The following is a 27,057-nucleotide window of genomic DNA, read 5'->3' on the forward strand; positions in this document are numbered from 1 at the left end:
ATTTATTTGAGCATAAGCTTTCGTGAGCTACAGCTCACTTCATCAGATGTATCTGACAAAGTGAGCTGTAGCTCACGAAAGCTTATGCTCAAATAAATTGGTTAGTCTCTAAGGTGCCACAAGTACTCCTTTTCTTTTTGCGAATACAGACTAACACGGCTGTTCCTCTGAAACCAAACATAAGGAAGTACTTCAAAACACAATGGACAGTGAACTTGTGAATTTGTTGCCAGGAGATGCTGTGAAGGTCAAAAGTACAATTGGGTTAAAAAAAGAATTAGATAAGTTCATGAGGGATAGGTTCATCAGTGGCTATTAGCCAAGATGGTCAGGATGCAACCACATGCTTTGTGTGTTCCTAAACATGTGACTGTCAGAAGCTGAGACTGGACGGCAGGGGATAGTTTACTCAATAATTGGCCTATTTTCTTCATTCCCTCTGAAGTGTCTGACACTGGCCACTGTTGAAAGACGGGAAACTGGGCTAGATGGATCATTGCTCTTACCCAGTAGGGCCATTCTTATGATATTGGATGTTTTTCTAAAAGATGTGCTCTAGTTCAAACATGCCTAACTCTGCTCCCATTCAAGTCAATGATAAAAAACCCATTCCTGATATCTACAGGTTTCTTTCACCCTTGAAAGATTTACTGAAGGATATGAGAACATTATTATTGTAATAATTGCAGCTATGTTCTTTGGTACGTCTGCCTCTGTCTGTGTGTGTGTATGTAAGCATGTCCTTGATGAAGAACATGATGATATCACCATAAGAAGGCTCTATCTGATGCATCCTCCTTTGCTTCTTTCTCTCCAGAAATATGACTTGTTATGCTTCTTCCAAACACTGGTATGGCAATAGGAATGGGAAATTGTGTTCCAGAGTCCCAGTTGTTTACTTGTGCAGCTCACATTCCAAAAGGTGTGTTCCCTGCTGAGATGGAGAACATGCCAATGGGTTTTTAGATTTGATTGGACATAGAGTAGATGTTTCCAAGTTTGGAATTTCTGTGCATTACGCCAAGTACTTATTGCTGTACTGTGATCTAGTAATTAAAAAGAGTAGGGAACTGAAAGTTACATAGTAAATAGTAAGATGAGTGAACTTGAGTGCCTGGTATTAAATGAGGATATTAATATAATAGGCATCACATAAACTTGGTGGAACGGGGATAAGCAATGGGACTCAGTCATATCAGGGTACAAAATATGTAGGAATGACAGAATTGGTCGTGCTGGTGGCAGAGTGGCACTATATGTGAAAGAAAGCACAGAGTCAAATATATTAAAAATGTTAAATGAATCAAACTGTACCATAGAATCTCTGTGGATAGAAATTCCATGCTTGAATAATAGGAGTATAGCAGTAGGAACATACTACAAACCACCTGACCAGGATGGTAATAGTGATTATGAAATGCTCCGGTAGATTAGAGAAGCTACAAAAACAGAAAACCCAATAATAATGGGGGATTTCAATGATCCCCATATTGACTGGGTACATGTCACCTCAGGATGCGATGCTGAGATAAAATTTCTAGACACTATTAATGACTGCTTCTTGGAGCTGCTAATCCTGGAACCTACAAGGAGAGAGGCAATTCTTCATTTTTGTCCCAAATGGCGCACAGGATCTGGTCCAAGAAGTAAAAATAGCTGAACTGCTTGGTAATAGCAACCATAATGTAATTAAATTCAACATCCTTGTGTGAGGGGAAATACCAAAGAAGCCCCCACAGTAGTGTTTAACTTAAAAAAGGGGAACTATACAAAAATGAGGAAGCTAGTTAAACAGAAATTAAAAGGAACAGTTGCAAGATTGAAATGCCAGCAAGGACCATGTAAACTTTTTCAAAACACCATAATAGAGGGTCAAATTAAATGTATACCCCCCTCCCCCCAAATAGTAAGAGGACTGAAAAAAAAAAGCCATCAACAAAGCAAAAGAGGCATTTAGAGACAAAAAGGCATCGTTTAAAAATTGGAAGTCTGTCCTCGTTTGTATTTTCTTCAATAGGATTTAATTCTGGCAAGTCAAATGCAAAAATATAATTAGACAGGCCAAAAAAAAATTGAAGAGCAACTAACAAAGGAAACACAAAAACTAACAGCAACTTTTTAAAATTACATCAGAATCAGGAAGCCTGCCAAACAATCAGTCGGGCCACTGGACAATTGAGGTGCTAAAGGAGCACTCAAGGAAGACAAGGCTGCTGCAGGGAAGCTAAATTAATTTTTTGCATCAGTCTCCACTGCAGAGGGATTGAGGAAGATTCCCACACACAAGTCATTCTTTTTAGGTGCAAAGCTGAGGCAGTGTTCCAAACTGAGGTGCCGATAGAGGAGGTTTTGGAATAAATTGATAAATTTAACTGTAATAAGAAACGAGGACCAGATGGTATGCACCCAAGAGTTTTGAAGGAACTCAGATGTGTAATTGCAGAACTGCTATATGTGGTATATAACCTATCGTTTAAATCGGCCTCTGTACCAGATGACTGGAGGATAGCTAATGTAATGCCAATTTTTAAAAAGGCTCCGGAGGTGATCCTGGCAATTAGAGGCTGGTAAGCCTAACTTCAGTGCCAGGAAGATTGATTGGAACAATAGTAAAGAGCAGAATTATCAGAGACACAGGAACATGATTTGTTGGGGAGGAATCAACATGACTTTTGTAAAGGGAAGTCATGCCTCGCCAATCTATTAGAATTCTTTGAGGGAGTCAACAAACGTGGACAAGGGTGATCCAGTGGATATAATGTTCTTGAACTTTCAGAAAGCCTTTGACAAGGTCCCTCACCAAAGGCTCTTAACAGGCCCTCTCAGAGGTCCAGAGAAGCCTGGGCCACTTCCAGCTTTTGAGGCCCCTAACCATAGTAAAAATTAAAAATGACAACACATGAAAACAAATTAATGCACCAAAAAAAGAGTAAGACATAATTTCAATATTTTTTTATTTAACAAATGCTTTTCTAGCCTTTTTCTGTGCAAATGCATTAATTAAAGAGGAAAAAATCTAGCTTTCGTGCAATGTCACAGTTGATATTAAGCATGGTGAGCCCATTCAAACACTCTTGTCCCATAGTTGAATGGTGATTGTTCTTTACCTGCTTCAACACATTGAAGGTACATTCACCTGAAGCCACTGATGCAGGCAAACTGACAAAAATACGCAATGCAGTTGTGATATTAGGAAACACCCAAGAGAGTCCAAGTTAGAGTATTTCTTGAAGCAATTCCTTTGGCTTGCAATCCAATTCAAAGTTCATGGACTATATTTGTTTGAGGAAGATGACCTCATCACTGAGATCTTTTGAGATTTCTTTCTTGTACTGTTGCTGAAATTGTTCAGCTGCAGAAAGTAGATCTTCATTACTCAGTCTGTTGAACTGCCAAAGAAACCCCAAAAAGGTACAAATTAGTTGCAGAGACTCAAATCGACGTGTAAGACCTGATTGAATAGAGTCAGTGATGACAAGGAAGACATTGAGCCTATAATGCTGCTCAGCATTGGATTCAGTAGGTAAATTGCGATTGGTGGAGAACTCAGATGAAATGCCAATATTCTGTGTTACTAATTTGGACTCAGTCAGGATCGCATCCCATTGTTCACAAATCTGTTGGATGTAATTGATAAGACTTTCAATGTTATCCCTCTTAACATCAAGTGTAGCGTTGTGTGCTTCAATTACCAGATTAGTTTGGTAAATCATTGTAAGTAGCTTCATCTACAAAGATGACATCAGAATGCATTCGAATTTGGACATGTGCTTCTGAATAGACTGAAGTTCAGTTCGAGCCTGTGCAGTGAGATTGAGAGATTCAAGCTCATTTAAAACCTTTCTCACTGAATTCAAATGCTGCGCAACTGATTGAATACGGATTGAATACGATCAATCTGTGCAGACCATATAGTTTTGGACATCCCATGCAGTGAAACACGAATATACTGCTTTAGAATTTCCCACCTTTGTGGACTGCTACTGAAGAGATTGTACATTTGCTGAATAGTTCCAAAGTAAGTAATTGCCTCCTTGCATGATTCAGCACAGTCAACACCTACAAGGTTTAGTGTGTGTTTCCACAGCTGGAGAAAATACAGTTTGAATTATACTCAAGCAGAACTGCTTGTGCACCTTTGTATTTCCCAGCCATATTAGATCCATTGTCATAGGCTTGATCAATGCAGGCTTGAAAATCTAACTTAAAACCTTCTAGAATTGCTAGTACTTGAGCAGCAATTTCTTTTCCAGTTTTTCTTGTGAAATTATCAAACAAGATAAACCTTTCTTCAATTGAAAATTTTGAGCTGTCTACAATCTTAATATATCGAATAACCATAGTAGTCTGTTCCTTGTGAGAACAATAAGGAGTGGCAACAACAGTGATTGAAAAATACCTGGCATTTTGAATCTCATCAAGAATTGTTGTTTGTACGAATGACCCACATAGCTCAATAAACTCGTTTTGTATGCGTGTGGAGAGATGATGGACTTGCATGCACTTTTGACTCTCTTGCAATTCTCGAACACTTTTAACATGCTCTGATAGAAGTGGGTCATATTTACTGAGGAGCTCAGCTGTGCCTAGAAAGTTTGCATTTGCACGATCACCAAAATCTTGACTGTAACCAAAGAAAGCCAATCCTGCTTAGAAAGAAAAAGGATGACATTCAGGATGCACTCAAGAAGTTTTTTCCAGTTATTAGTTTCTGTAGAGAGTTCAGTCAAGACTAAATTCTCAACTGAACTTTCAGTTGATGCTTCCCTACTGGCTGATTTCCATGCATCTATGGGCTTGGCTACACTTGCAAGTTAGAGCGCATTAAAGCAGCCCTGTGTGCCCTAACTCATGACACATCCACACTAGTAAGGCACGTAGAGCACCTGGACTCCGCGGCTGGAGCGCTCCTGGCAGTCCACCTCCACAAGAAGCATAACACTTGCTGAGCCCCGGTTGGAGTGCTGCAGAGCCAATGTGGACACCCTGGTCTATTAATGCGCTCTGATCGGCCTCCAGAAGTGTCCCACAGTGCCTGTTCTAGCCACTCTGGTCATCACTTTGAACTCTACTGCCCTGCCGTCAGGTGACCAACCGTCTGGCCCACCCTTTAAGTTCTCTGGGAATTTTGAAAATCCCCTTCCTGTTTGCTCAGCCAGGCGTGGAGTGCTCTCAGCGAATCTTTCCAGATGGCCATGCCTCCACACTCCAGGCGATCCCCAGTGTGGAGCAATGGCAGTGTGGACCTCATCAGTGTTTGCGGGGAGGAAGCTGTCCAGTCCCAGCTGCGCTCCAGCCATACGAATTATGATACCTTCAGGCAGATATCAAGGGACATGATGAAAAGGGGCCATGACCGGGATGCACTGCAGTGCAGGGTTAAAATGAAGGAGTTGAAGAATGCTTACTACAAAGCTTGTGAGGCAAACAGGTGCTCTGGTGCTGCCCCTGCAACCTGCCATTTCTAGAAAGAGCTGGATGTGATACTTGGGGGCGACCCCACCTCCACTCCGAGTACCACCATGGACACTTCAGATCCCAGTTCAACAAGGCAGGAGGAGGAGGAGCAGCAAAGCGGGAGCGAGGGTGCTGAGGTGGAGGAAGACACTCTGGAATCCCTAGATGCATGCAGCCAGGAGCTGTTCTCAAGCCAGGAGGAAGGTAGCTTGTTGCGGCAGCCGGTGCTTGGGGAAGGACAAACACCAGAGGAGGTTCCCGGTAAGCGGCTTCTATTTTGGGAAGGAAGTTATTCAGTACGGGCTCTTGGGGTGAGGACGGTTAGGGCTGCATGCAAACCTAGATGCGGAATAGGGCATTGATACGCTCTCTCACATCGCAGTAATTGGCCTCAGTGATCTCTTCAAAGGTCTCATCCAGAACTTGGGCAATGCACTTGTGTAGGTTTCGCAGAAGAGCCACTGTGTTCCTTCTCCCAGTAAGGCCAACTTGTCCGTGCCACTGTGCTGTGAGGGGCGGGGGGACCATTGCTGCACACAGGCAAGCTGCATATGGGCCAGGGCAGAATCCTCATTGCAGTAGAAGACCCTACCTTGCTTCCCAGGTCACCCTCAGCAGCGAGATATCTTCCAGGACGAACTCCTGTGGAAAATGTGGGGACAGTGTTCAGTATAGGGACCCCCGCTGCTGTTGGCTCTCCCCAAGGCACAGAAACCCAGAGGACTGTACAGCCGTGAAACGATCAGTCACGCTTGACCCTGTGCTTACTCACCATTTTGGGTCTCCCATGGGTTATGTGCGCTCGCTTTGGGATGGGCAAATTATGCTATTGTGTAGACTGTGCTTGCCCTTAAGTACGGGGGAATCATTGCTCTGTCTGGTGTGAACAATGCTGCCTCTGTTAAATGTTGCATTTTGCCTTTACAGATGCAACCTTGAGATCTCAGCCGTCCGTGTTATCACCGGCTGAAAGACTCCAAAGAATCAGAAAGAGGCCATGTAGAGGCAAGGAAGACATGTTGCATGAAGTAATGCAGCATTCAAGTAATGAAAATCGAAAAGTGCAGGAGTGGCGAGACAGTGAAAGGAGGATCCGCCAGCAGAACGAGGAGCGCCAGCAGAAAAGCGCAGTGCTCCAGCAGCAAAACACAGATCGGTAGATAAGCATCATGGAGCGCCAAGCGGACTCAATCCAAGCACTTGTAGCCATGCAGGCGGAGCACTACCGCCCCCATCCCCCAACCCACAGCCCTTGTCCCAAAACTCTTTCCCTTGTGCCCCCATGTCCCTCCAACCCACTTTCCCCAACTTCCAGGTTCTTATCGCCACCAGTTGCCTCCAACACCCGTAGCTTCACCACCCAGCCCTGAAAACTATGATCCTTACCCTCTGCAGTCAACCCTCATCACCATGCAGTATAGACATCCTGAAGTGCAGCACTCATTGCACAGCACTCCAGACAAGAAGGCTGAGTATGATAACAGGGCATACGCAAATCTGTGATTGTACCATTCCCCACCCCACCCACTTGCCCTTTCTGTTTCCCAAGCAGTTGTGTTTCTTTTCAGTAAATGAATTTTCTTTTCAATAAATGGATTTTTTGGCTTTGAGAACATTCATTATTATTGCATAAAGTAAAAGATACCTTAGCCCAGGAAAGCAACAGGCACTGCAAGTCAGCATAGCAAACACAAAAAGAAAAGGAGTTCTTGTGGCACCTTAGAGACTAACCAGTTTATTTGAGCATAAGCTTTCATGAGCTACAGCTCACTTCATCGGACTCACGAACACTTATGCTCAAATAAATTGGTTAGTCTCTAAGGTGCCACAAGTACTCCTTTTCTTTTTGCGAATACAGACTAACACGGCTGTTACTCTGAAACCTGTCATAGCAAACACAATTTCCTATAAACATTGGAACCACTGCACTTCACTCCCATGCAGGGCACCAGACATTACTGGTGGCTTTCAGCCTCAGATTGCTCCCTCAAGGCATCCCTAATTCCTGCAGCCTTGCGCTGGGCCCCTCTAATAGCCCTGCTCTCTGGCTGTTCAGATTCAGCCTCCAGGTGTTGAACCTCTGAGTTCCATGACTGAGTGAATCTTTCCCCCTTCCCTTCACAAATGTTATAGAGGGTACAGCATGTAGATATAACCACGGGGATGCTGTCATCGACCAGGTCCAGCCTTCCCATACAGAGAGCATCAGCGGCCTTTTAAACAGCCAAAAGCACACTCCATAGTCATTCAGCACCAGCTCAGCCCGTTGTTGAACCGCTCCTTGCTGCTGTCGAGGCTCCCTGTGCAGGGTTTCATGAGCCATGGCATTAAAGGGTAAGTGGGGTCTCCAAGGATCACAATGGGCATTTCAACTTCCCCTACAGTGCTCTTTTGATCTGGGAAAAAAGTCCTGGCTTGCAGTTTCCTGAACAGGTCAGTGTTCCGAAAGATGCATGCGTCATGCACCTTTCTGGGCCAGCCTGCGTTAATGTCAATGAAACGCCCACGGTGATCCACAAGCACCTGGAGAACCATCGAGAAATACCCCTTCCAATTAACATACTCGGAGGTTAGGTGGGCTGGTGCCAGAACTGCAATATGTGTGCCCATCTATCACCCCTCCACCGGTAGGGAAACCCATTTGTGCAAAGCGTCCACAATATCATGCACGTTACACAGAGTCATGGTTCTTCTGAGCAGGATGCGATTAATGGCCCTGCAAACTTGCATCAACACGATTCCAATGGTCGACTTCCCCACTCCAAACTGGTTAGCGACCGATTGGTAGCTGTCTGCAGTTGCCAGCTTCCAGATTGCAATAGCCACCCACCTCTCCACCATCAGGGCAGCTCTCAATCTCGTGTCCTTGCACCACAGGGTGGGGGCGAGCTCCTCACACAGTCCCATGAAAGGGGCTTTTCTCATTCGAAAGTTCTACAACCACTGCTCGTCATCCCAGACTTGCATGACGATGTGATCCCACCACTCAGTGCTTGTTTCATGAGCCCAAAAGCGGTGTTCCATGACGGTGAGCATGTCCATGAATGCCACAAGCAAACTCGTGTCATATGCATTACTTGAGTTGATATCATCATCGGAGCCCTCACTGTCACTTTGGATCATAAGGAATAACTCGACTGCCAAATGTGATGTGCTGGCGAGACTCGTCAGCATACTCCTCAGCAGTTCGGGCTCCATTCCCACAGACCGAAAGGGAAGACAGAGTATGCAGTACAAAAAACGTTGAAAGATGGCTCCAAATGTGGACAGAAGCACAGGGATTGCTGGGATGTGAACTGATGCATCACGGGGCATTGGGACAGGACCCAGAATGCCCTGCAACCCCCGCCCTCTTCCCATAAGCCATAGCACTAGAATGGGAAGAGGTGCTCTGTGGGATAGCTGCCCATAATGCACTGCTCCCAATGCTGCTACAAGTGCCAGAAATGTGGCCACGCCAGTGCGCTTGTTCCTGTCAGTGTGGACAGACTGCAGCGCTTTCCCTACTGCACTCTCCGAAGGCAGGTTTAACTCAAAGTGCTCTACATCTGCAAGTGTAGCCATGCCCATAGTTTTCTTTGTGTGATGTTGAACTCTCATGTGACGGTATTCGGTCTTTCAACTTCCTCCAGCCTCTGTTGATGCTCCATCCTGATTGACCAGAGAGAACTGATGCATTTGAAGCACTTATGTTCAAAAGGAAGCAGGGTGCACAGTACAGAGATTGTTTTTCCATACTCCAGCATAATCAGTCTCTTGTGCAGGTCTCACCATTTGGAAATGTTTTTGTCAATAGACGAGTAGGGAAAGCATGATTATCAGCATCTTGTGGAATGTTACTTGGAATCTGAAAACAACTAATTTGAAGAAAAGAATGCATTTGGGCAGCATTGCTCTTGTCAGTAATTCCAATGTCAGTCACAGTCAAACCTGTAGTACTCATGAATTGCTCTTGCTGCGTAAGATCTACATCTTCCTGTTGCTGTTGAGTTTCTTGATCGTACACAGGATCTTCTCCTGCATCTGTTCCTGTTGGCACATCTCCTTCTTGACTACTGTCCTCATGTTCAGATATTGGCATTGAAATATCACCTGTTGCAGTTGCGGAGTTTTCATTATCTGCAGCATTGTTTGTTGGGTAAGGTGTGTTTTCCAGTGGTTTGAGAAATGAAGTTATTGGCTTTGAGCTCTTAGTTGCTGCTGCTTCACTCAGTTGTTTTTGCTGTCTCTTGTTTGCACCACTTTCAAATCTCCTCTTCGTAGTGATCTAACTGGTCAATATGTAGCCTATCCACACTTGAAATATTCTGTTGTAAATAAGTAGCTTATCTACACTTGAAATCTTCTACTGTAAACATGTACACAAATGCTGAATGGTACACAAATGCTGGAAAGACTTAAAATGAAGGAATACTAATTAAGAACACAAAATGAAAGATAATAATGAGGAATTCTCACACCTAAATAATTCCTTAATCAACTAGAAGTAAAATGATAAAGACACTAAAATGTAACAATTCTCTACCTTTCAACATGCACTTGATCCAGCACCAGCCACTAGTAGTGGTTTGTTTATATAATCAGCTGATCTGAGAGGACATGTTCATCACGGTCTAATCTTGTGGCATCAGAACTGATATATTTTTATTAATATTTATGAACATTTTTAACTCTTTAATATGACAACATCTATATCAGTTAGCAAAAAAAAAAATGTCTTTTACCAAATCACATCTCTTATTTGCTTAAATTTGCAGCTCTAAGCTGAGAGAGTGTGTCACATTTTGGTGCGATATGGATGTGCATAAAAACAAGTTGTGAAACTTATCAAATGCCAAAAAATTAACAAGTGTCTAAATTTGAGACCCCTTTTGAGCTTGAGGCCCAGGCCAAATGGCCCTCCTGGCCTCTCCTCTGATTGGCCATGGATCTTAAACAAAAAAAGCAGTCATGGGTTAGGAGGAATTAGGGAAAGTCCTCTCATGTTCAGTAACTGGTTGAGACAGGAAACAAAGGGCAGGAATAAATGGTCAGTTTTCAGTGGAGAGAAGTAAATAATGGGGTCCCCCACAGATCTGTACTGGGACCTGTGTTGTTCAACATTCATAAATGATCTGTAAAAAGGCATAAACACTGAGATGACACAGTTTTGCGGATGATACAAAATTACTCAAGATAGTTAAGTCCAAAGCAGACTGCAAAGCATTGCAAACGCATCTCACAAAACCAGATGACTGGGCAACAAAATAGGAGATGATATTCAATGCTGATAAATGCAAAGTAATGCATATTGGAAAACATAATCCCAATTATACCTCCAAAATGATGGGGTCTAAATGAGCTGTTACCACTCAAGAAAGAGATCTTGGGGTCACTGTGGATAGTTCTCTGGAAACATCCACTCACTATGCAGTGGCAGTCAACAAGGCTAACAGAATGTTCAGCGCCATTAGGAAAGGGATAGATAATAAGACAGAAAATATTATAATGCCACTATAGAAAGCCATGGTACTCCCATACCTTGAATATTGCATGCAGTTCTGGTCATTCCATCTCAAGAAAGATATATTAGAATTGGAAAAGGTACAGAGAAGGGCAACAAGAATTATTAGGGGTATGGAACAGCTTCCATATGTGGAGAGATTAAAAAGACCGGGACTGTTCAGCATGGAAAAGAGACAACTGAGGGGGGATATGACAGAGGTCTATAAAATCATGAATGGTGTGGAGAATGTGATTAAGGAAGTGTTATTTACCCCTTCACATAACACAAGAGCTAGAGGTCACCCAATGAAATTGACAGTCAGCAGGTTTAATACAAACAAAAGAAAGTACTTCTTCATACAACTCATAGTCAACCTGTGGATCTCGTTGCCAGGGGATGTTTTAAAGGCCAAAAGTATAACTGGGTTCAAAAAAAGAATTATGAAGTTCATGGAAGATAGGTCTATTAATGTTTAATAGTCAGGGATGCAACCCCATGAACTGGGTGTCCTCTGATGGCTAGATGCTGGGACTGGATGACGGGGGATGGATCAATCGATAATTACCATGTTTTAGTAATTCCTTCTGAAGTGTCTGACATTGGTCTTTGTGAGAAGACAGGATGCTGGGCTAGATGGACCATTGGTCTGACCCACTATGGCTGTTCTTATCTTCTTATAATTTGAGTTAAGGTACTTTGAGTTCTGCTCCCACTGCTGCCACTGACTTGCTGTATGATCTTTGGCATATAGCTTTTAAATTGTGTACATTATCAGTTTCACCACCTATAAAATGTTATCCCACATGGCAAGGGGAACCCAGTTATACTTTTGGCCTTCTAAACATCCCCTGTCAAGGATGGTGGTAGATCTGATAAGTTTGTAAAGCACTGTGATAGTGTGAATGATGCTACGTAAGTGTTCATATCTGTGCAGTGCAAACCCTCAAAAGCTTCTACTAAGTCATAAACAAACCTATTAAGTGCCAAAGGAATATTGTTGCTTGTGTCTGGTCATTGAGTACAGAGCGAATGGCTTAGACATGTTCCTATCTATAGTCTATATTTTTGTTTTTAAAGCTCTCTTTTTATATCTTTTGTAGATCACATTAATGGATGCCAACTATGTCATGGATGAGACTCTTGGCACATCAACATTTCTTATATCCTCTCTGAAACTGGGGGAGAAGAAAGAAGTTCCATTTACTTTTAATGAAGTAAGTTGCAAATCTCAATAGTTTGGCCTGTTTTGCTAAAGTCTCAACCATGACTATGAATGTTAATGCAGTAGCAGCTGACTTGAAATCTGGTATTTGGCAAGTCAGAGCACACAGTGTAAGTCTGTTTTCAGGTTTCTTATCTTTAGCTACACAGTATTCTGGTTGGGTAGCAGCCTGGGAGTTTTGCTTTTTCCTAGATCACATAGAAGCTATTGCTTCTGTAGTAGATTACATGCTATCCATGTATGTACTATCATGCCCTGACAGCTTTTCCAAAAGGACCTCACTTTCTCCTCACTGATGCTGATTTCAACTCAGAGTTGCCTCCCAATTGCACTGTTGGAAGATGAGGAGATGGTTTGTCCTTCCTTTGATACTGGCAGGGAGCTCCTGCTCTGAGATATATGGAAGTCCCAAGATCACCCTCATTCCCAGCATCCTCATCTCAATAGTATACACATTATATATTTCTGTATGGGAGAAGAGTGGGAAAAACATCAACATTCAATAGTTATTTTTAAAACATAATACATTAGTATCCCTTCCAAGAGGACTCTGTGTGATGCAGTAACTTCAAGATACATCTCAGTGGAGCAAGCCTCTGCTCAATTCAATTCAATAGGACTTTATTGGCCTGAGGAGCAATTCAAATGCTGTAATGCAAGTTACCTTCTACTACTGCTGTGTGTGGCTCCAGGAGCACTAACAGAGATTATTTAACTATTCTACATAGCACTGCTAGTAAATGACTCGCAGTAACACAGCCTTGGTTAACATATAATGATGTGTTTATTTGACTTCTGTAAAATTAAGGCAAGTCACAACTGAATTATTCTGTCTGAGCCTTTATACAAAACTAATTGAGTTAATTTAGCAGCAATCTCAGTCTATACTATAAATCCTTAAAAAAAGAGATAGCTGAAAGAGAGTTTGTAGCTGAAGTTTTTCTTTAGATGTTAAAGGATTTACATTCTATACAATGTATGTGTTTCAGTTTCACTCCATAATGTATATAATCATAAATTTTGATCAGTGGCTCTTCCTACAAAGCTTTAGGGCATGTGGTATCACTACTAAAGCCTGTTTGGTTAAGCAAATAATTGATTAAGGCCTTTTTGGTAAATCAATTAAGAAATGTATATAAAGTGTAATTTACTGCAGCCTGAGAGTTGATGTAATTCTAACCCCATCTCTTTCGGAAGTTGTTGCTTACCTGACACACTTACTTGTGTCTTATGAATGCTCTGGTTAATTCCTGATCTTTTTCACTTTTTGGTTGACTCTTCTGTATTGGTGTCTTGGTCTTCCATGTTACAGAAATAAGACTTGAATCATCATTTAGTTAGTAAAAAGGAGAGGTAGAGGAAAAGGGGTTGATGTATCTGTAATTAATTGCGAACAATATGCTTTATATATTGTGTGTTAATGCTAAGTTGTCAAATTGCAAATACCTTTTTTCTGTGGATGGAGTCATTTAGTTCACTAACTTTCCTTTACATTAGACAATGAGTAGGGAAAAGGCTTGTTTAAAGAAATCAAACTATGATGAGCCTTACGAGTAGAGCTGTTCAAATAACTAATTTTTCAAGTCCAGTGGTAGTTCTGAAAAACAGAAAAAAAAAATCAGTTCGGGTCAAACCAAATCTTAAATGTTTCAAAAATTTGAATCAATCGAAAAGATCAGTTTCAGGTCTGTTCCACAGCAGTCTTCCACATTCTAGCAGGGAGGACAGTGGTGGTGGCAGCAGGACTTCCTCCTCCTCTGGCAATTTTGTGTCAACTTCACAGATTGTTTTGGGTCAACCAGGACTGCATTTTTTATTGAATAAAATATTCATGAGAAATTTTTTACCCAGCTCTACTTATGAGAGAATGGTGAGGAATTCCAAATCAGGTTGAACTCAACATGCACAGCTAATATATACCATCTGTGCCTAATATTTGTATTTTGTCATAGAGAATGGAGTGCTGTTGAATCTGGCATTTCACTTCTGGAGTCTATTTAATATTCAGAGTGTACATTCTTAAAGCCAGTGCATCACTGCATGTTTTCATTTTGGCCTTCTAAAGGCCTTACTGGTACTCCACCTTCTAGGGGCAGGTGCTATGTGGGAGAGTTTGTTACTCATAAAAGAGTGTAATAGCAGACATATTTCCCTTATGCATCATAGAGTTCAGGGAGGTAGAATTGATCCTAGTGCTTGCCTGGTTCGAGCTGCTTCTTACACTGAGACATGCCTAACAGATATGATCTATCCCTTAAGGATCAGGCGTTGACATTTTTTCAACTTTTTGATTTCAAATGCCACCACAAATATTGTTTGATTAAAGAATATTTGTATCGGTCCTTCTAGCTTTGAATACATAGTGAGTTTCTGTTGGACTGTTTATTCAAAATAGGCAGAAAACATCTTTTTCTTTCTCTTTGACTCTGTCAGCTGTGATAAAGTCTTCTCTTATCTTTTAGCCTTTATGCATGCCTAAAGAAGTTAATTAAAAGTTTGTATAATAATAATGATAATTTTAATTGCATGTGCAAGGGCTGCAGGCTTGGACGTTTTATCTTTTAAATTACACTGTAAACATATTTGCTTGTGATGGCAGACTTGGTGTCTCAGACCATACAGTACAATCATTTACCTATGGGTCATTGGTTCAAATCCAGATCAGAGATGTAGTACCTACTGGTGCGGCATGTGGAGCAAATAACAGATAGTAACTGCTATTGGCAGCAGAGGCCAAGGTTTTTAGAAATGTGGAGCTTGAACTAAAATTACATCCTGGTCAAGGGTGACACTCACTCACAAAGCAATGTATGAGGGAAGACAATGCTAATGGGACTTGACTAATTCAAGTCAAGATTTAACACCACATACTCTCTGTGTTAACTGAGAACTGTAGTCTCTGTACTGTGTGACCCCCTTCGAAAGCACTCTGTTCACTCTTCCAAATAGTCATTCTTCCTAAGGAAATCCATTTACATATCTGGTCAATTGTTTCCTCTTTTTAAAGTGAATGTATATCTTATAAGGAGGAGGATGCGTGTATATTCAAAGTGCATGTGTTTTCTTTCATCTATAAATGATATAATCAGCTTGAAATGTTTCTTGTTTAGGTCACAGAAATGACTTTGGAATTGTTTCTTGAAGTCTGGTAAGTATCTCACTTAACCAAACAAATATGTAGAGAGTGACTGTGTGAGCAGCCTATTTATGTGTTTTCTATTCATTGTAATTTTTTTTCCAAAGTATATAAAATGAAATGCAAAATTAACTAGTATTAAGGTTGAAATATCAAACACTGAAAACTCAGGACAATTCAAAAGTGAAGGTTACGCCCACAAAGTAAGTCTGCTGTTGACTTAAATGGGACCATTCATGTGAGTAAAATTATGCACTTGTTTAAGTGTTTTCAGGAGCAAGGCTGTAGTTGATAAGATCCTTGTTCCAGGGCCTCCACTACGTGCGCTCCTTTCCAATGGTCCTCTCCTATGCAGAACTTTAGAAGCTCAGTAGGCAGCCAGCCTCAGGGGTCATCCTTATTGCAGTCATCTCCCACTCTTCCACAGCAATTTTCCAATCTAATCTCAACTTTTAGCTAGCTAGCTGCAGATGCATGCTCATCAGATCAATCTTTAAGATTTTAATCCTGCAAAGACTTATGCTTATACTTAACTTTGCACACGGAGGATATTCCTGTTGAAGTAATTGCAACTGACTTTAATGGAACTGTGCACTATCAATAAAACTATGGCCCCACTGAAGTGAATGGCAAGGCTGTCATTGACTTCACTGGTGCCAGGATTTAGCCTCATGTGCAAAGTTAAGCACATGCATAAGTCTTTTCAGGGTAAGCAAATAATGAAATGCTCTCATGCGCACCTTCACATTTTCATCTCAAAATCTTTATTTTAAATCCATTCCTCATCTCCACACATAACAAAGTAAGAAATAATTCTTCAATGAAGGCTATTTACAGACTGGGTTTTATAGATCAACTATTTTTTGAATGATCCCTATGAAGAAAAATGTGGTCATAATATTTTTTGAAAGTGAGGAAAAATTATTTGTATGACTGTAGCACCTAGGAGCCCTAATCATGGTCCAGGGCCCTATTGTGTAGGTACTGTACCAACACAGAACAGAAAGATGATTCCTGCCCCAAATTCACTTCTCATTTCTCAAGAATGTCTGAAGTGATTTAGTGAAATAAATATATTTGGGAGAGGAGGGAATTCTATTTAATCCTAATCTATTTAAATTCTTATGCCATCCTCGTCACTGTAGTACCTGAACACCATCCACCAGTGAATGAAGTGATATGACTCATTTTTATCATGTGTGGTTTCGCCTCTCTTCAGAGAAACAGCATATCTTGAGGAATAGGTCAGGCACCAAAATTTTCAATCTAAAATTTATGAGCAACTGAAAACAGAGAACTTAAAAATTGACTAATTTTCTTCTGTAACTATAGTAGTGATTTCATGCACCATCACTATATTAAATATAACTCCTTATGGCGGGAAACAGCCCCTAGGGTTTGTTTCATCTTATTCTTTATGCCAACAGATGGACATCTGTGTGTGGTCCACTCGGCCACCCCTAAAACTCCTATGGCTTATACATTTAGACACAACAGGGTGTGATTAATTCATGCTTATGATGTTAACTCAATACAAGCCTCATAGCCATGTTGTGTGGCAATTATAGAATATATTAGGATATCGTAACAACATGGCACAAGGGGCCAAATTATGCTCCCAGCTACACTCTGGAAACCCCACTGGTTGTAGAGAGACTGCAGAGATGTAAAAGACAGCAACATTCAGTCCACTGTATTCCTAAATCCAAGGCCAGGGCATTGTGATTAGCCAGTCTGGTTGCTGTATTTTTCATGTCTGTAATTTTCATCGAACACATATGAAATATGCTGTTTAATTTAGCTGATGAAACTCAGAAATCTGGAATTCCTTTCAGTTGTGCTGTACAGTACAGCAGTCACTGCTCTCTGAATTGTACCATTATGTGCATTTTGGTGGTGCCTTGCTTCTAGGCAGTCTTTTTTCTTCTTTACTCATTCTGTTCATCTGACTGCATAATAGTTTGATTCACTGTCTTTTGATGTATATTTCCACTTTACCTAAGATGTTACATGTTCACAGGTCTGTATGTTTGTCGAAAAGGAACCCTGGAGGGTGCTGTCTAGTAACTGAGTTGTCAAAATACCCCAAAGAGTTGTTTAGCTCATCTTTCATAATGGCTCACTTTCAGTGAGGTATATGTGAGCAAAGATTTTTGCCAGGTCCCCCTCCCCCCCCACCAAACCCCCTTTTCCAACATACAGCCTATAGCCCTGATGCACCAAAACACTGAAGTATGTGCTTAACTTTCAATGAGTGGTCTCATCGAATTCAATGGCACTACTCACAGAGTCAAAGTTAAGGTCATGATAAAGTCCCTGGTGGATTGGAACCTTTCTAATAATGTGTATTGATAAAATAGACATGCAATAAAAAGTACAGAGGGAGTACTGGGGATCACACCCTCCGAGTGGTGTACAAGATCAGTGAGTCTTAACCATCCCGAGTCAAATGGCAGATGAAACTTCTTACCCTGCCTACACTATGTGCAGTGGAAAGTAGGAGCCCAGTTTGTGGAATCCCAAAAAAATCCCAATACAAAAATTAGGCCCTGCTGGATACATTGGGGATCCACTTCTGGCCTAAACGACACTGGTGCAAGTCCTGCTGAGTTTGCTACCACATTTGTCACTCAGTGACAATCTCAGGGGAGAGGCCAAGGACTGAGTGTCCATGGAGATTGAATTATCATCTCACCACTTGACACAGCACCTCTAAGTCAACATTAATGTGCGCTAGTGAGGTTATGCAAAGAAGCATTCGTTGCAGTTGTTCAGACTGTCTTTGATCTGTGGATAAGCAGAGAATTCAGTTCCTGGGCTGTGAATCTAGCACTTTTTTATCAGTGCTAACTTCACTTTTTTTTAAAAAAAGACCACAGAATACATTACTAGCAGCTGAATATTTTATGTCTTCTCTTTCATGTGTTCACTAGTGTATGAACTGTAGTCCTGCCAGATAAAATGAGTTAAATACTGGGAGGGTTCATATTTGCTAAAGAGACACTGTGACCATTCTTTCCCCTTAGAATGGCTTAATGGAATGTACGATTATGCAAGGTATCTAGCACTTTGTATTTTATTGCTTTTATAACGTAAACCAATAGCTCCTGTTCCCATTAAAGTCTATGGGCTCATAAGTGAAATTTTGTTTATCAGTTTTGGGGTTCACAGTCTGTCTGTTTTGCAAAACAGCTCTTCAACTGACCTCCGATTCAGCATGGCTCTGTGCGATCAGGAGAAGACATTTCGACAGCAGCGGAGGGAAAATATCATGCAGAAAATGAAAACCCTCCTAGGAGCAGAAAACAGCAAGAACTTGGCCACTTCCCGTGATGTGGGTTTGAAATGCTTCTGTGAATAATTACAACCTGAGCAGCCAGATCAGTACAGTATTACCTTTGGAACCCTATTCCTGTCTTTCTGAAAGACATGAAAATAAAGAATAGGATGAAGGGTACAATTCAAAGTTTAGTATAAGTACAAATAAACATCTTTTAGTCGCAGCACGTTCATGATATGGGATGAGGCTGATTTTGCCATCTCTCGAAGTTGTAAGTTAAATCTTTAGGCTTATCCTGCAATGAGTTTCATGCTCATGGAGCTCCATTGAAGTCAGTAGCGCTCTAGTCATGGCACAGGGATCTACCTGGATGGAGCACATTTCAGGATCAAAACCTTGGCTTTTAATCTTTCTTGACACTTTCATTAAACAGCCTGTAACATAGTTTTCAGTTCTTTTCTTTCTGAATCCTTAACAAAATACCTAAAAGAAAGTCTACTTATGTTAGATCAGAGATCCATCAGCTCCTTCTCTGTTGCTATTATTGTATCTTTAGTGTCAGGAACCATGAGGTTGAGTTCCCTCTCAGCTGAGCCTGGGTTAGCCAGTTCAGCATTGCTCCTCCTCCAGTCTGCCCCAGCTCTACTCCCTTGCCTGACTCCTGATGCTGGCTCTGAGACTTGGCTCTGGTTAGTGCAGTGATTCTCAAACTTTTGTACTGGTGACCCCTTTCAAATAGCAAGCCTCTGAGTGTGACCCCCCCCCCTTATAAATTAAAAACACTTTTTAATATATTTAACACCATTATAAATGCTGGATGCAAAGTGGGGCTTGGGGTGGAGGCTGACAGCTCACAACCCCCCATGTAGTAACCTCACGACCTCATGAAGTGTCCCAACCCCCAGTTTGAGAACCCCTGAGTTGGTGGCTTCTGACCCCAGCTCTGACCCTTGGCTTGACTCCTATCCCCTGCTCTAACCATTAGACTGCCCACATCCTGGTTCTGACACTTAGAGCTTTATACTGCAAAGTGCTGGGCATCTCCTACAAGGTGCTTGCACTCTGCTGAGTACACTAGCAGGACTGGGTCCTTGCACTCTGATTTTTTCAGAGGAGATAAGCACCTGCAAGACCCATTGTTATGGGTGCTCAGCACTTCTGAAAACCAAGTCATTAGGGTCAGATTCGTAAAATATTTAGGTGTCTAAAGATACAGATTGCACATAGTGAGCTTTACAAAACTGTCTCAATGGGCTAAGGCCTAACTCCAATGGCTTTCAGTGGGAATTAGGCACCTAACCTGTTTAGCCATATGTGTAAATCACACCAGGCACCTATCTGCATTTTTAGGGACCTAAATTCCTTTGTGAATCTGGCCATTAGTGTCTAAGGATCATTTTTTGTTACCACCAGTTAAACATAGTGACAATTATTTGGTCTCTGCACATTGGCTGGCTGATAACACTGAAATGAAGACTGTCCTTACAGCACATGTTTATATGGGTTTAGGTTAGGGAGCTGTCTTTTTCTTTTAGCATTAGCAGAATGTGATAGACTTTTTCAGGGATTGTTTTAAATCTGCAAGTTTTATAAAACTCAGGTTTGTATCAAGTTAACTGATTACCCAAACTGACTTTTGTTGAAATCAAAGAAAGACTCCCATTGACTTAAATAGGAGCTGGATTGGACTATTCCAGAACAAAACTATACCACAGCCCTTTGGATGTTTGCAAATGGACATAGCCTTACTGTAGTTTGATGGAGGCAGTGTGGTCTAGGGATTGGAGCATAAAACTGGGAGTTGGGACTCTTGGATGCAGTTCTCCTTTCTGATATGACCTCCTGCATGAGTCACTTACTCTCTTAATCTATTTTTAAGTGGACATGTCACCTGTGCCTAGGCTTAATTGATTGATTGTAAAAGGCTTTGGATCGTTGAGTGAAAGGTACTATACAAGTGCAATTAGAGCTGGTGAAAAAGAGAATTCTGTTGGAAAATGCTCATTGAACAAACTTGAATCATTTCATGGGACTGTATTCATTTCATCAACATTTTTGATGGGGAATTATCCAAATGTTTCATTTCAATAAGGTCAGAACATTTTGTTTCAACTTTATCATATTGTTTTGACTGTTATATTAGAATATAATATAAAAGACAAAATGATAAAGTTGGAACCAAATGTTTCAACCTTATCAAAAAGAAACATTCAAAACAAAATATTTTGGAATATTTAGTTTTATAGAAAATTCCAAGATTTTGACTTTTCATCTCAAATCTGGATGAAGCAAAAATGTGAAATCTCACCATTTCCAGTAGCACACAAATTCTAGTGTTTGGTCAGCTTTGTGTACAGTTCCCAGAAAACATTGTAACTAGCATCCGACAGATAGGGGAATAGGGACAATTTTGATTGGCTGTTCTGTATTCTCTGATTGCTGACAAGCTTGTTTCCCAATTGCTGCTGTCCCTTTGCTCTCCACCATATTGCAGAGGCTTTTTTCCTTCCACCCCCAAGTCCTGCATCTCCTTCTCTGTTTCTCTTCCCTCAGGTCCCATTGATCTAGGTGAAAGCTTGTAACTTGGGCATGTCTGCTTTTCACAGTGTATGTTCCTTGCACATTTCCATTTAAGCCTTTATGAAAATTGCATTGCACAAAAGCAGTTGTAGCAAAGCCTTGCAAGCAGGGAAGTTACATATTTAGAATTGCATTTCACCTTCCCTTGAGGAGCGAGAAAGCCTCTTGTCTTCCTCTCTCCCTCTCTCCCTTTTCTGGTTTTGAGGAGCTGGGGGTAGGGAAAGACTGGCAATAAACTTGTCCTCTGCTATGTCTATAGTACTAATATGCAAGCCTGCCCTCGACACACATGTTACACCAGTTGAGTGAACTGAAATCAAGTGCATGGAGCCGAGCTGCTCCTCTCATAGCAACACTTGCTACTTTGCACGGCCCCAGGCCACCCAGTTATTTTTCAAAGTGGGCAAAGTGGTTAATAGGGGTGTGGTTAGGACGTGCTGTCTTTCTTAGCCACTTCCTTTCTACACAGACCCACGCTATAGCTCTGCTCTAGATTTGTGTTGCTGGAAATGAGGAGGTGATCGTACAGGCAATAGGCATTGATGCAGCAGCAGGAGTCCTCTCTCCTGTGGCAATGATTATTTTTCTCTGCCACTGACATGGTCTTTAATTACATCAAGTAACTAGCCAAAATAGGAGGGAGGGTAGTTTTAGATAAGAAGAATCCCTTCAAAACCAGTTCCCCACAAGGGAAGAGGTACCACAATCGGGCATTACCCTGAGCTCTATGCTCTGTTTGATACATTGGGGGCATAAACTATTAAAATTAGTGGGAGTTTTCTGCATGCAGCTATAGGTCACTTCCCACAAGCTCTATATCATGAATTCTGTGATTCCCATGATGGCTGTGGATTTAAATACAGAGGGAATGTAAATGATGATCATTCTTTTCTTTGTTGAACACTTCAAAGAGCAGCCTTTTGGAGTTTGCTGTGTCCTGAAGGGGATTGAGCCTTTCCCTCCTTCTCCCGCCATTACAGTGGTTAATAGACTTGCTGACCAGTGATGGCTTGCAAGTATCCTTAAATACTTTTCCTCTTCTGGGCTTGCACCTGGAACTCCCCTCTGCTTAGCCTGTTGAGATTTGCCTTTATAGATTAATTAGCTAATGTTTGTAAAGAGCTTTCAAAGTTTAAAGCACATTGTAAGTGCTGAGTAATATTACTAATATAGCGCTACTGTTCAAAGCAACCTCTCTATCAGTGGGGTGTTGGTTTAGTAAAACAGGCATGTCCTAATTCTTCACTTTAGTTTTGTTGTTCTTTGACAGAAAACTATCCCTTGTACAGAATGACAAAGAAAGATAATGCCAATAAATACCTGTGGTTGGAATTATTAATACCTAGAACTTATATGGTACTTTACATCTGAAAAGTGCTGTACAAACACTAATCAGTTAATCTTCTTTTACTGAATTAAAATCCAATCTTTTGTATAGAGCGGAAGGTCAAATATGACATCCAAAGTTTTGCAATTGTTGGGTGCAGCCATTTCCACTGGCTACGTGTTTTAGATCTAAGAAGCAAAAGTGGGGTTCATTACTGATTTATTTCAATGTTGACTTAAAATTTGCAGCCTGTGTTAAAATTCCCATGTAAACTATAAATAAGTAAACTATAACATTTGTTTCCTCTGCATCCTTAAAATCTTTCCAACCACTGTAAATATGAAAATGTCTCAGTGCAGGTACAGGAAGCAAACACTGAAATTAATAAAATCCAAACTGGGGGGAAGGGATAGCTCAGCGTTTTGAGCATTGGCCTGTTAAACCCAAGGTTGTGAGTTCAATCCTTGAGGGGGCTATTTAGGGATCTGGGGCGAAAATTGGGGATTGGTCCTGCTTTGAGCAGGGGGTTGGACTAGATGACCTCCTGAGGTCCCTTCCAAACTTGATATTCTATGAAATTAAAACAATTTTTTGCTTTCATCAAAAGAATCACATGCTGTTATAAAATGCAGTAGAGCAAGATCCTTCCACCCTTACTTGCAGTACTTTACTGTGCAAATGGTGCCATTTAAATGAAGAGAAGGGCACTAGTCCCTGTGAGTAATAATTGCACAATCTTGCCCTTGTTGATTTAATATTGCTTAAGTAAACTATGATTGGCATGTTGGCTAGCATGTTGAAATCATACTGCAGATAATGTACAGCACTTTCCTGTCATTGGTATAAGAAGTGTCATCAGTGAGATGTATAAATTGATGAGTGATTTTGGTTACCTGCTATTTTATTCCCACAGCTAATGAAATGGACTGGGACTGAGATAACTATTAGAGGGATTAGACCAGAGATTAGATAGTGGGATTAATTTACCACTCTATGGGCCAAACTGACTTTCCTGGGATTTGCAGACTAAGAAAAAGAGAGAGATGAAATTGTGGCCTCACTTAAATCAATGGGAGGTTTGCCATTGACTTCAATGAAGCAAGGATTTCACCCTGTTAGTTTTCAGAGGAACAGCCGTGTTAGTCTGTATTCGCAAAAAGAAAAGGAGTACTTGTGGCACCTTAGAGACTAACCAATTTATTTGAGCATGAGCTTTCGTGAGCCACAGCTCACTTCATCAGATGTGTACTGCAGTTTCCACGGTACACATCTGATGAAGTGAGCTGTGGCTCACGAAAGCTCATGCTCAAATAAATTGGTTAGTCTCTAAGGTGCCACAAGTACTCCTTTTCTTTTCACCCTGTTAGTGAAATTCCATCACCCTTTCCTTTTTTCTTCACTGGTTTGAGGATTTCTTTCCCCTCCCTTGTTTCTGATGTGCATTCGCTTTGGCCATCCAATAGCATTTTCTGTATTTTGTATATCCGTATACAGCTCCACCTTGGAAATGTATAACTTGGCATTTGTCCTATAGTCAACAATAGCATCAGTTAAATTCTCAAGATGAGGACAGTATCCGGTGCTAATGGAGGGAATGGACTCTGCTAATTTAATAGTTTCCCCTCCTCCCTAATCCCTAACTACTTTGAGTCCATAAAAGATTGAGGAGGAGCACGTGAAGGCACAAAGCACAATGAAAGTCAATGGGAGATGGGTGCCTATCTGCCATTTGTGCCTTTGAAAATCTTCCCTTTATTGTTGTGAAAGAGAATAGTTAGGGAGTTAGCTAAGCAATTAAGAATTGTTATAATTGGTGGTCTTCATTGAATTCCACAGCTGCTTATAAACAATGTACACAGCCTACTATTTAGAATGCATTGGACAAATAAATGAAATGAAACAGATACACATGGACATGAAACAGATACACAATTGTTGTAAATGTTGGGTACTCAACCTTGTGAGAGAAGTCTGTTTTCAATTTTTTGTTGGAAATTATTTTGTCTAACTCGTTTTTCTGTGGTAGGGGTATGGCACAAGACTAGGATAATAGATACATCAGAACCTCTAGATCCTTTGGGTCCAAAGTCTTCCTAGAGTTAGTGGGAGTTTGGGGTGTGTATAAGGTGTGGAATCGGACTCTTTAAAGTCATTCTGCATGGCATTTTCTTTTCATGGTAGTGGAGCTTTAGTTATGGCTGTGTTAGGATTTCCATCCATCTCCCCTTCCTATTTGACTGAAATATCTCATATCTATTCACACTTGAACTGAAGTAAAACTTGATAATAAAGGACTCTAAATTTTTTCAGCACAAACTAAGTTTGTCAACAGTATGACCCCTTTAAAGGTGTGTTAGATCATTAAATTATAAATAAGGATGTGCAATAAGGGCCAACTTAAAGACCGCCTAAAGAATAATCATGGGTGCCCAAAACCTACGTGTGGATGAGCATCCAGTCCAATAGCTGTCAGTAAGTGAAATGACTAATACACTCTCCAAAGAGAGAGCCACGTCTCTCTGATAAAGGCTGTAGAGCTGAAATTTCACTGTATTTGGTTCCTTCACTGAAACGTTACTTAGATGTGTTTCCTTTTAAAAAAAATTTCTGTGGATTTATTAGTTTTAGATCATTAGGCGTAACGTCTTTTCTTTTCTTTATATCCTGGGCTGTTGGTGGAGTGGTGTTGAGGGGAGCAGGATAGTGTAGAGAAATTTATAATTAACTGTTTAGAAAGCTGGCTACAAATACAGACTTCTTCAAATAAATTGTACTCGTTCTTTTTCAGGGAGAGTACTAAGCAGCATGGTATATAGAAACAGCAGCTTCATTGACACAGAATCATAATGTTCTCGCTGAGCTCACTTGAGCTATTCAGCCACATTTTGATCTCATGTTCACCAGTGTGAATCTAGGGTAACTCCACTGAAGCCAGTGGAAGTATCCCAGATTTGGCACAGTGGGAACTGAGATCAGAATCTGGTGTATTGTGTTGGTGATCTGTGAATCAAGGAGGATTCCTTTACAGTTACAAGATATTACATTTCTGTAGTGCCTTTTTCCCTTGGGGATTCAAAAGCAGGGCCTTTGTTTTGTTCTATGTTTATACATCGGCTAGCACAATGGGGTCTTGGTCCATGATTAGAGTTCCTTGGTGCTAGAGTAATACAATAAAAAATAATGCAGCACCACTGAAATACAGCTATCTTTGGGAGGATCGAAGCAATCAAATTACACACACTGCACCGCATATCATGGGTAGGGAGGGTAAGTTTGGGCAGGAGATTCATTACTCATGAATAGTGCCATGGCATCTTTCATAGCCTTTGTTTTTAAGGTCTCGTTTCACAGATTTTTACTGGACTATTTGCCACTCTTCTATAATATACATTTTAAAAAGAACAGTTCTAATGCTAAGAAGAATCTTTTTGGTTCTCCTGTTAGATCTGCAGCCTAGAGATAAGGATTCATGTTTGAGTCTCTGCTGTGGGGACTGTTGAATGGTGACTATTAATTGCACAAGTCTGATGTCTTTGGCTACTGATTGGTGGACACAAAATGTATTTAGCTCTTTAAAATACATCCTAGAAGCCAACTGTATTGTGTGCTGTCTTTTTCATTTTTCCAGGTACCAGTGATAGCGGTATTGGGTTCAGGTGGTGGATTTCGGGCCATGGTGGGGTTTTCTGGAGTTATGAAAGCGCTCTACGAATCAGGAATTTTAGACTGTACAACATATATTGCTGGTCTATCAGGATCTACATGGTAAGCTTTCTGCACCCTCCCTCGTGACAGCCCCCCCCCCCCCGCTTTGTTTTGGTGCAGTGGAAACTTTCCACTGATAACTGGGAGAATGTATTTTATGATGTAGGGTACAATCACCAGAGGAAAGGCATTCTCCATCCAGTGCAGTAGAGTGGCAATAGAGTTGATCTTTGGTTGCTAGTATTTTGGAGTACCTGCCAGGATGTAGGCAACGTCAACTCCCAAGAGGGTTGCATAGGAGCTTGATCAGTGAGGATCTGAATTAACACAGTTCCCATCTCCAATAGCCATGTCACTATACAACCAGTGTCCTCACTTTTCATGCTGGGTGATACAGTTTGGCATCACCGTAGCCTTGTGGACTTTCTGCCATAGGAGCCCTTGACCAGGGACTCTAGCCACTTAAGAACAAATTCACACAAAAAAGGTTGATGATTTTTCCTTGCTTAAGAAAACAAAAATCAGACTTTTTGTGAAGAGACTTAGGTGTGAGCGTGTTGGATTTGCTGCAGAAATGAACTGGGTCAAGGCCATTAGAATTTCATAACAGGGTGAAGATATACTAATGCATTTATAGCAACCAGTGTATGTGCCAAGTTCTAAGTAGACATCTCTCATGTGGACATAAGAAGATGGGAACACACAGTGCCAGAAAGAAGCCCTGTCTCCAATTATTGGCTTTTGAGATATATTCCTGTTTTCTCTGGAGAGTTTAACAATGGATGGTCTCATATGAAGTTCTTTACCATTGGTAAGAGCAGGGGAGAATGGAATATGGCTTGCAGAAAAGTGGGCATGTTGTGCC

At 41.1% G+C, this 27,057-nt stretch overlaps 1 protein-coding gene across 2 annotated transcripts in view; it reads left to right on the top strand.

Moving 5' to 3' along the window:
• PLA2G4A (phospholipase A2 group IVA) overlaps positions 1–27,057 on the top strand; it is a 134,863-nt gene that overhangs the window by 66,326 nt on the left and 41,480 nt on the right. For both annotated transcript variants that reach the window (XM_048861619.2, XM_075131539.1), the window contains 4 exons: positions 12,043–12,156; positions 15,275–15,312; positions 18,493–18,634; positions 26,116–26,252. In XM_048861619.2, the coding sequence (XP_048717576.1) occupies positions 12,043–12,156; positions 15,275–15,312; positions 18,493–18,634; positions 26,116–26,252 (431 nt within the window). The remainder of the gene's footprint in view (positions 1–12,042; positions 12,157–15,274; positions 15,313–18,492; positions 18,635–26,115; positions 26,253–27,057) is intronic.

The sequence above is a fragment of the Caretta caretta genome, chromosome 8, assembly GCF_965140235.1.
Source record: "Caretta caretta isolate rCarCar2 chromosome 8, rCarCar1.hap1, whole genome shotgun sequence".
NCBI lineage: Eukaryota > Metazoa > Chordata > Testudines > Cheloniidae > Caretta > Caretta caretta.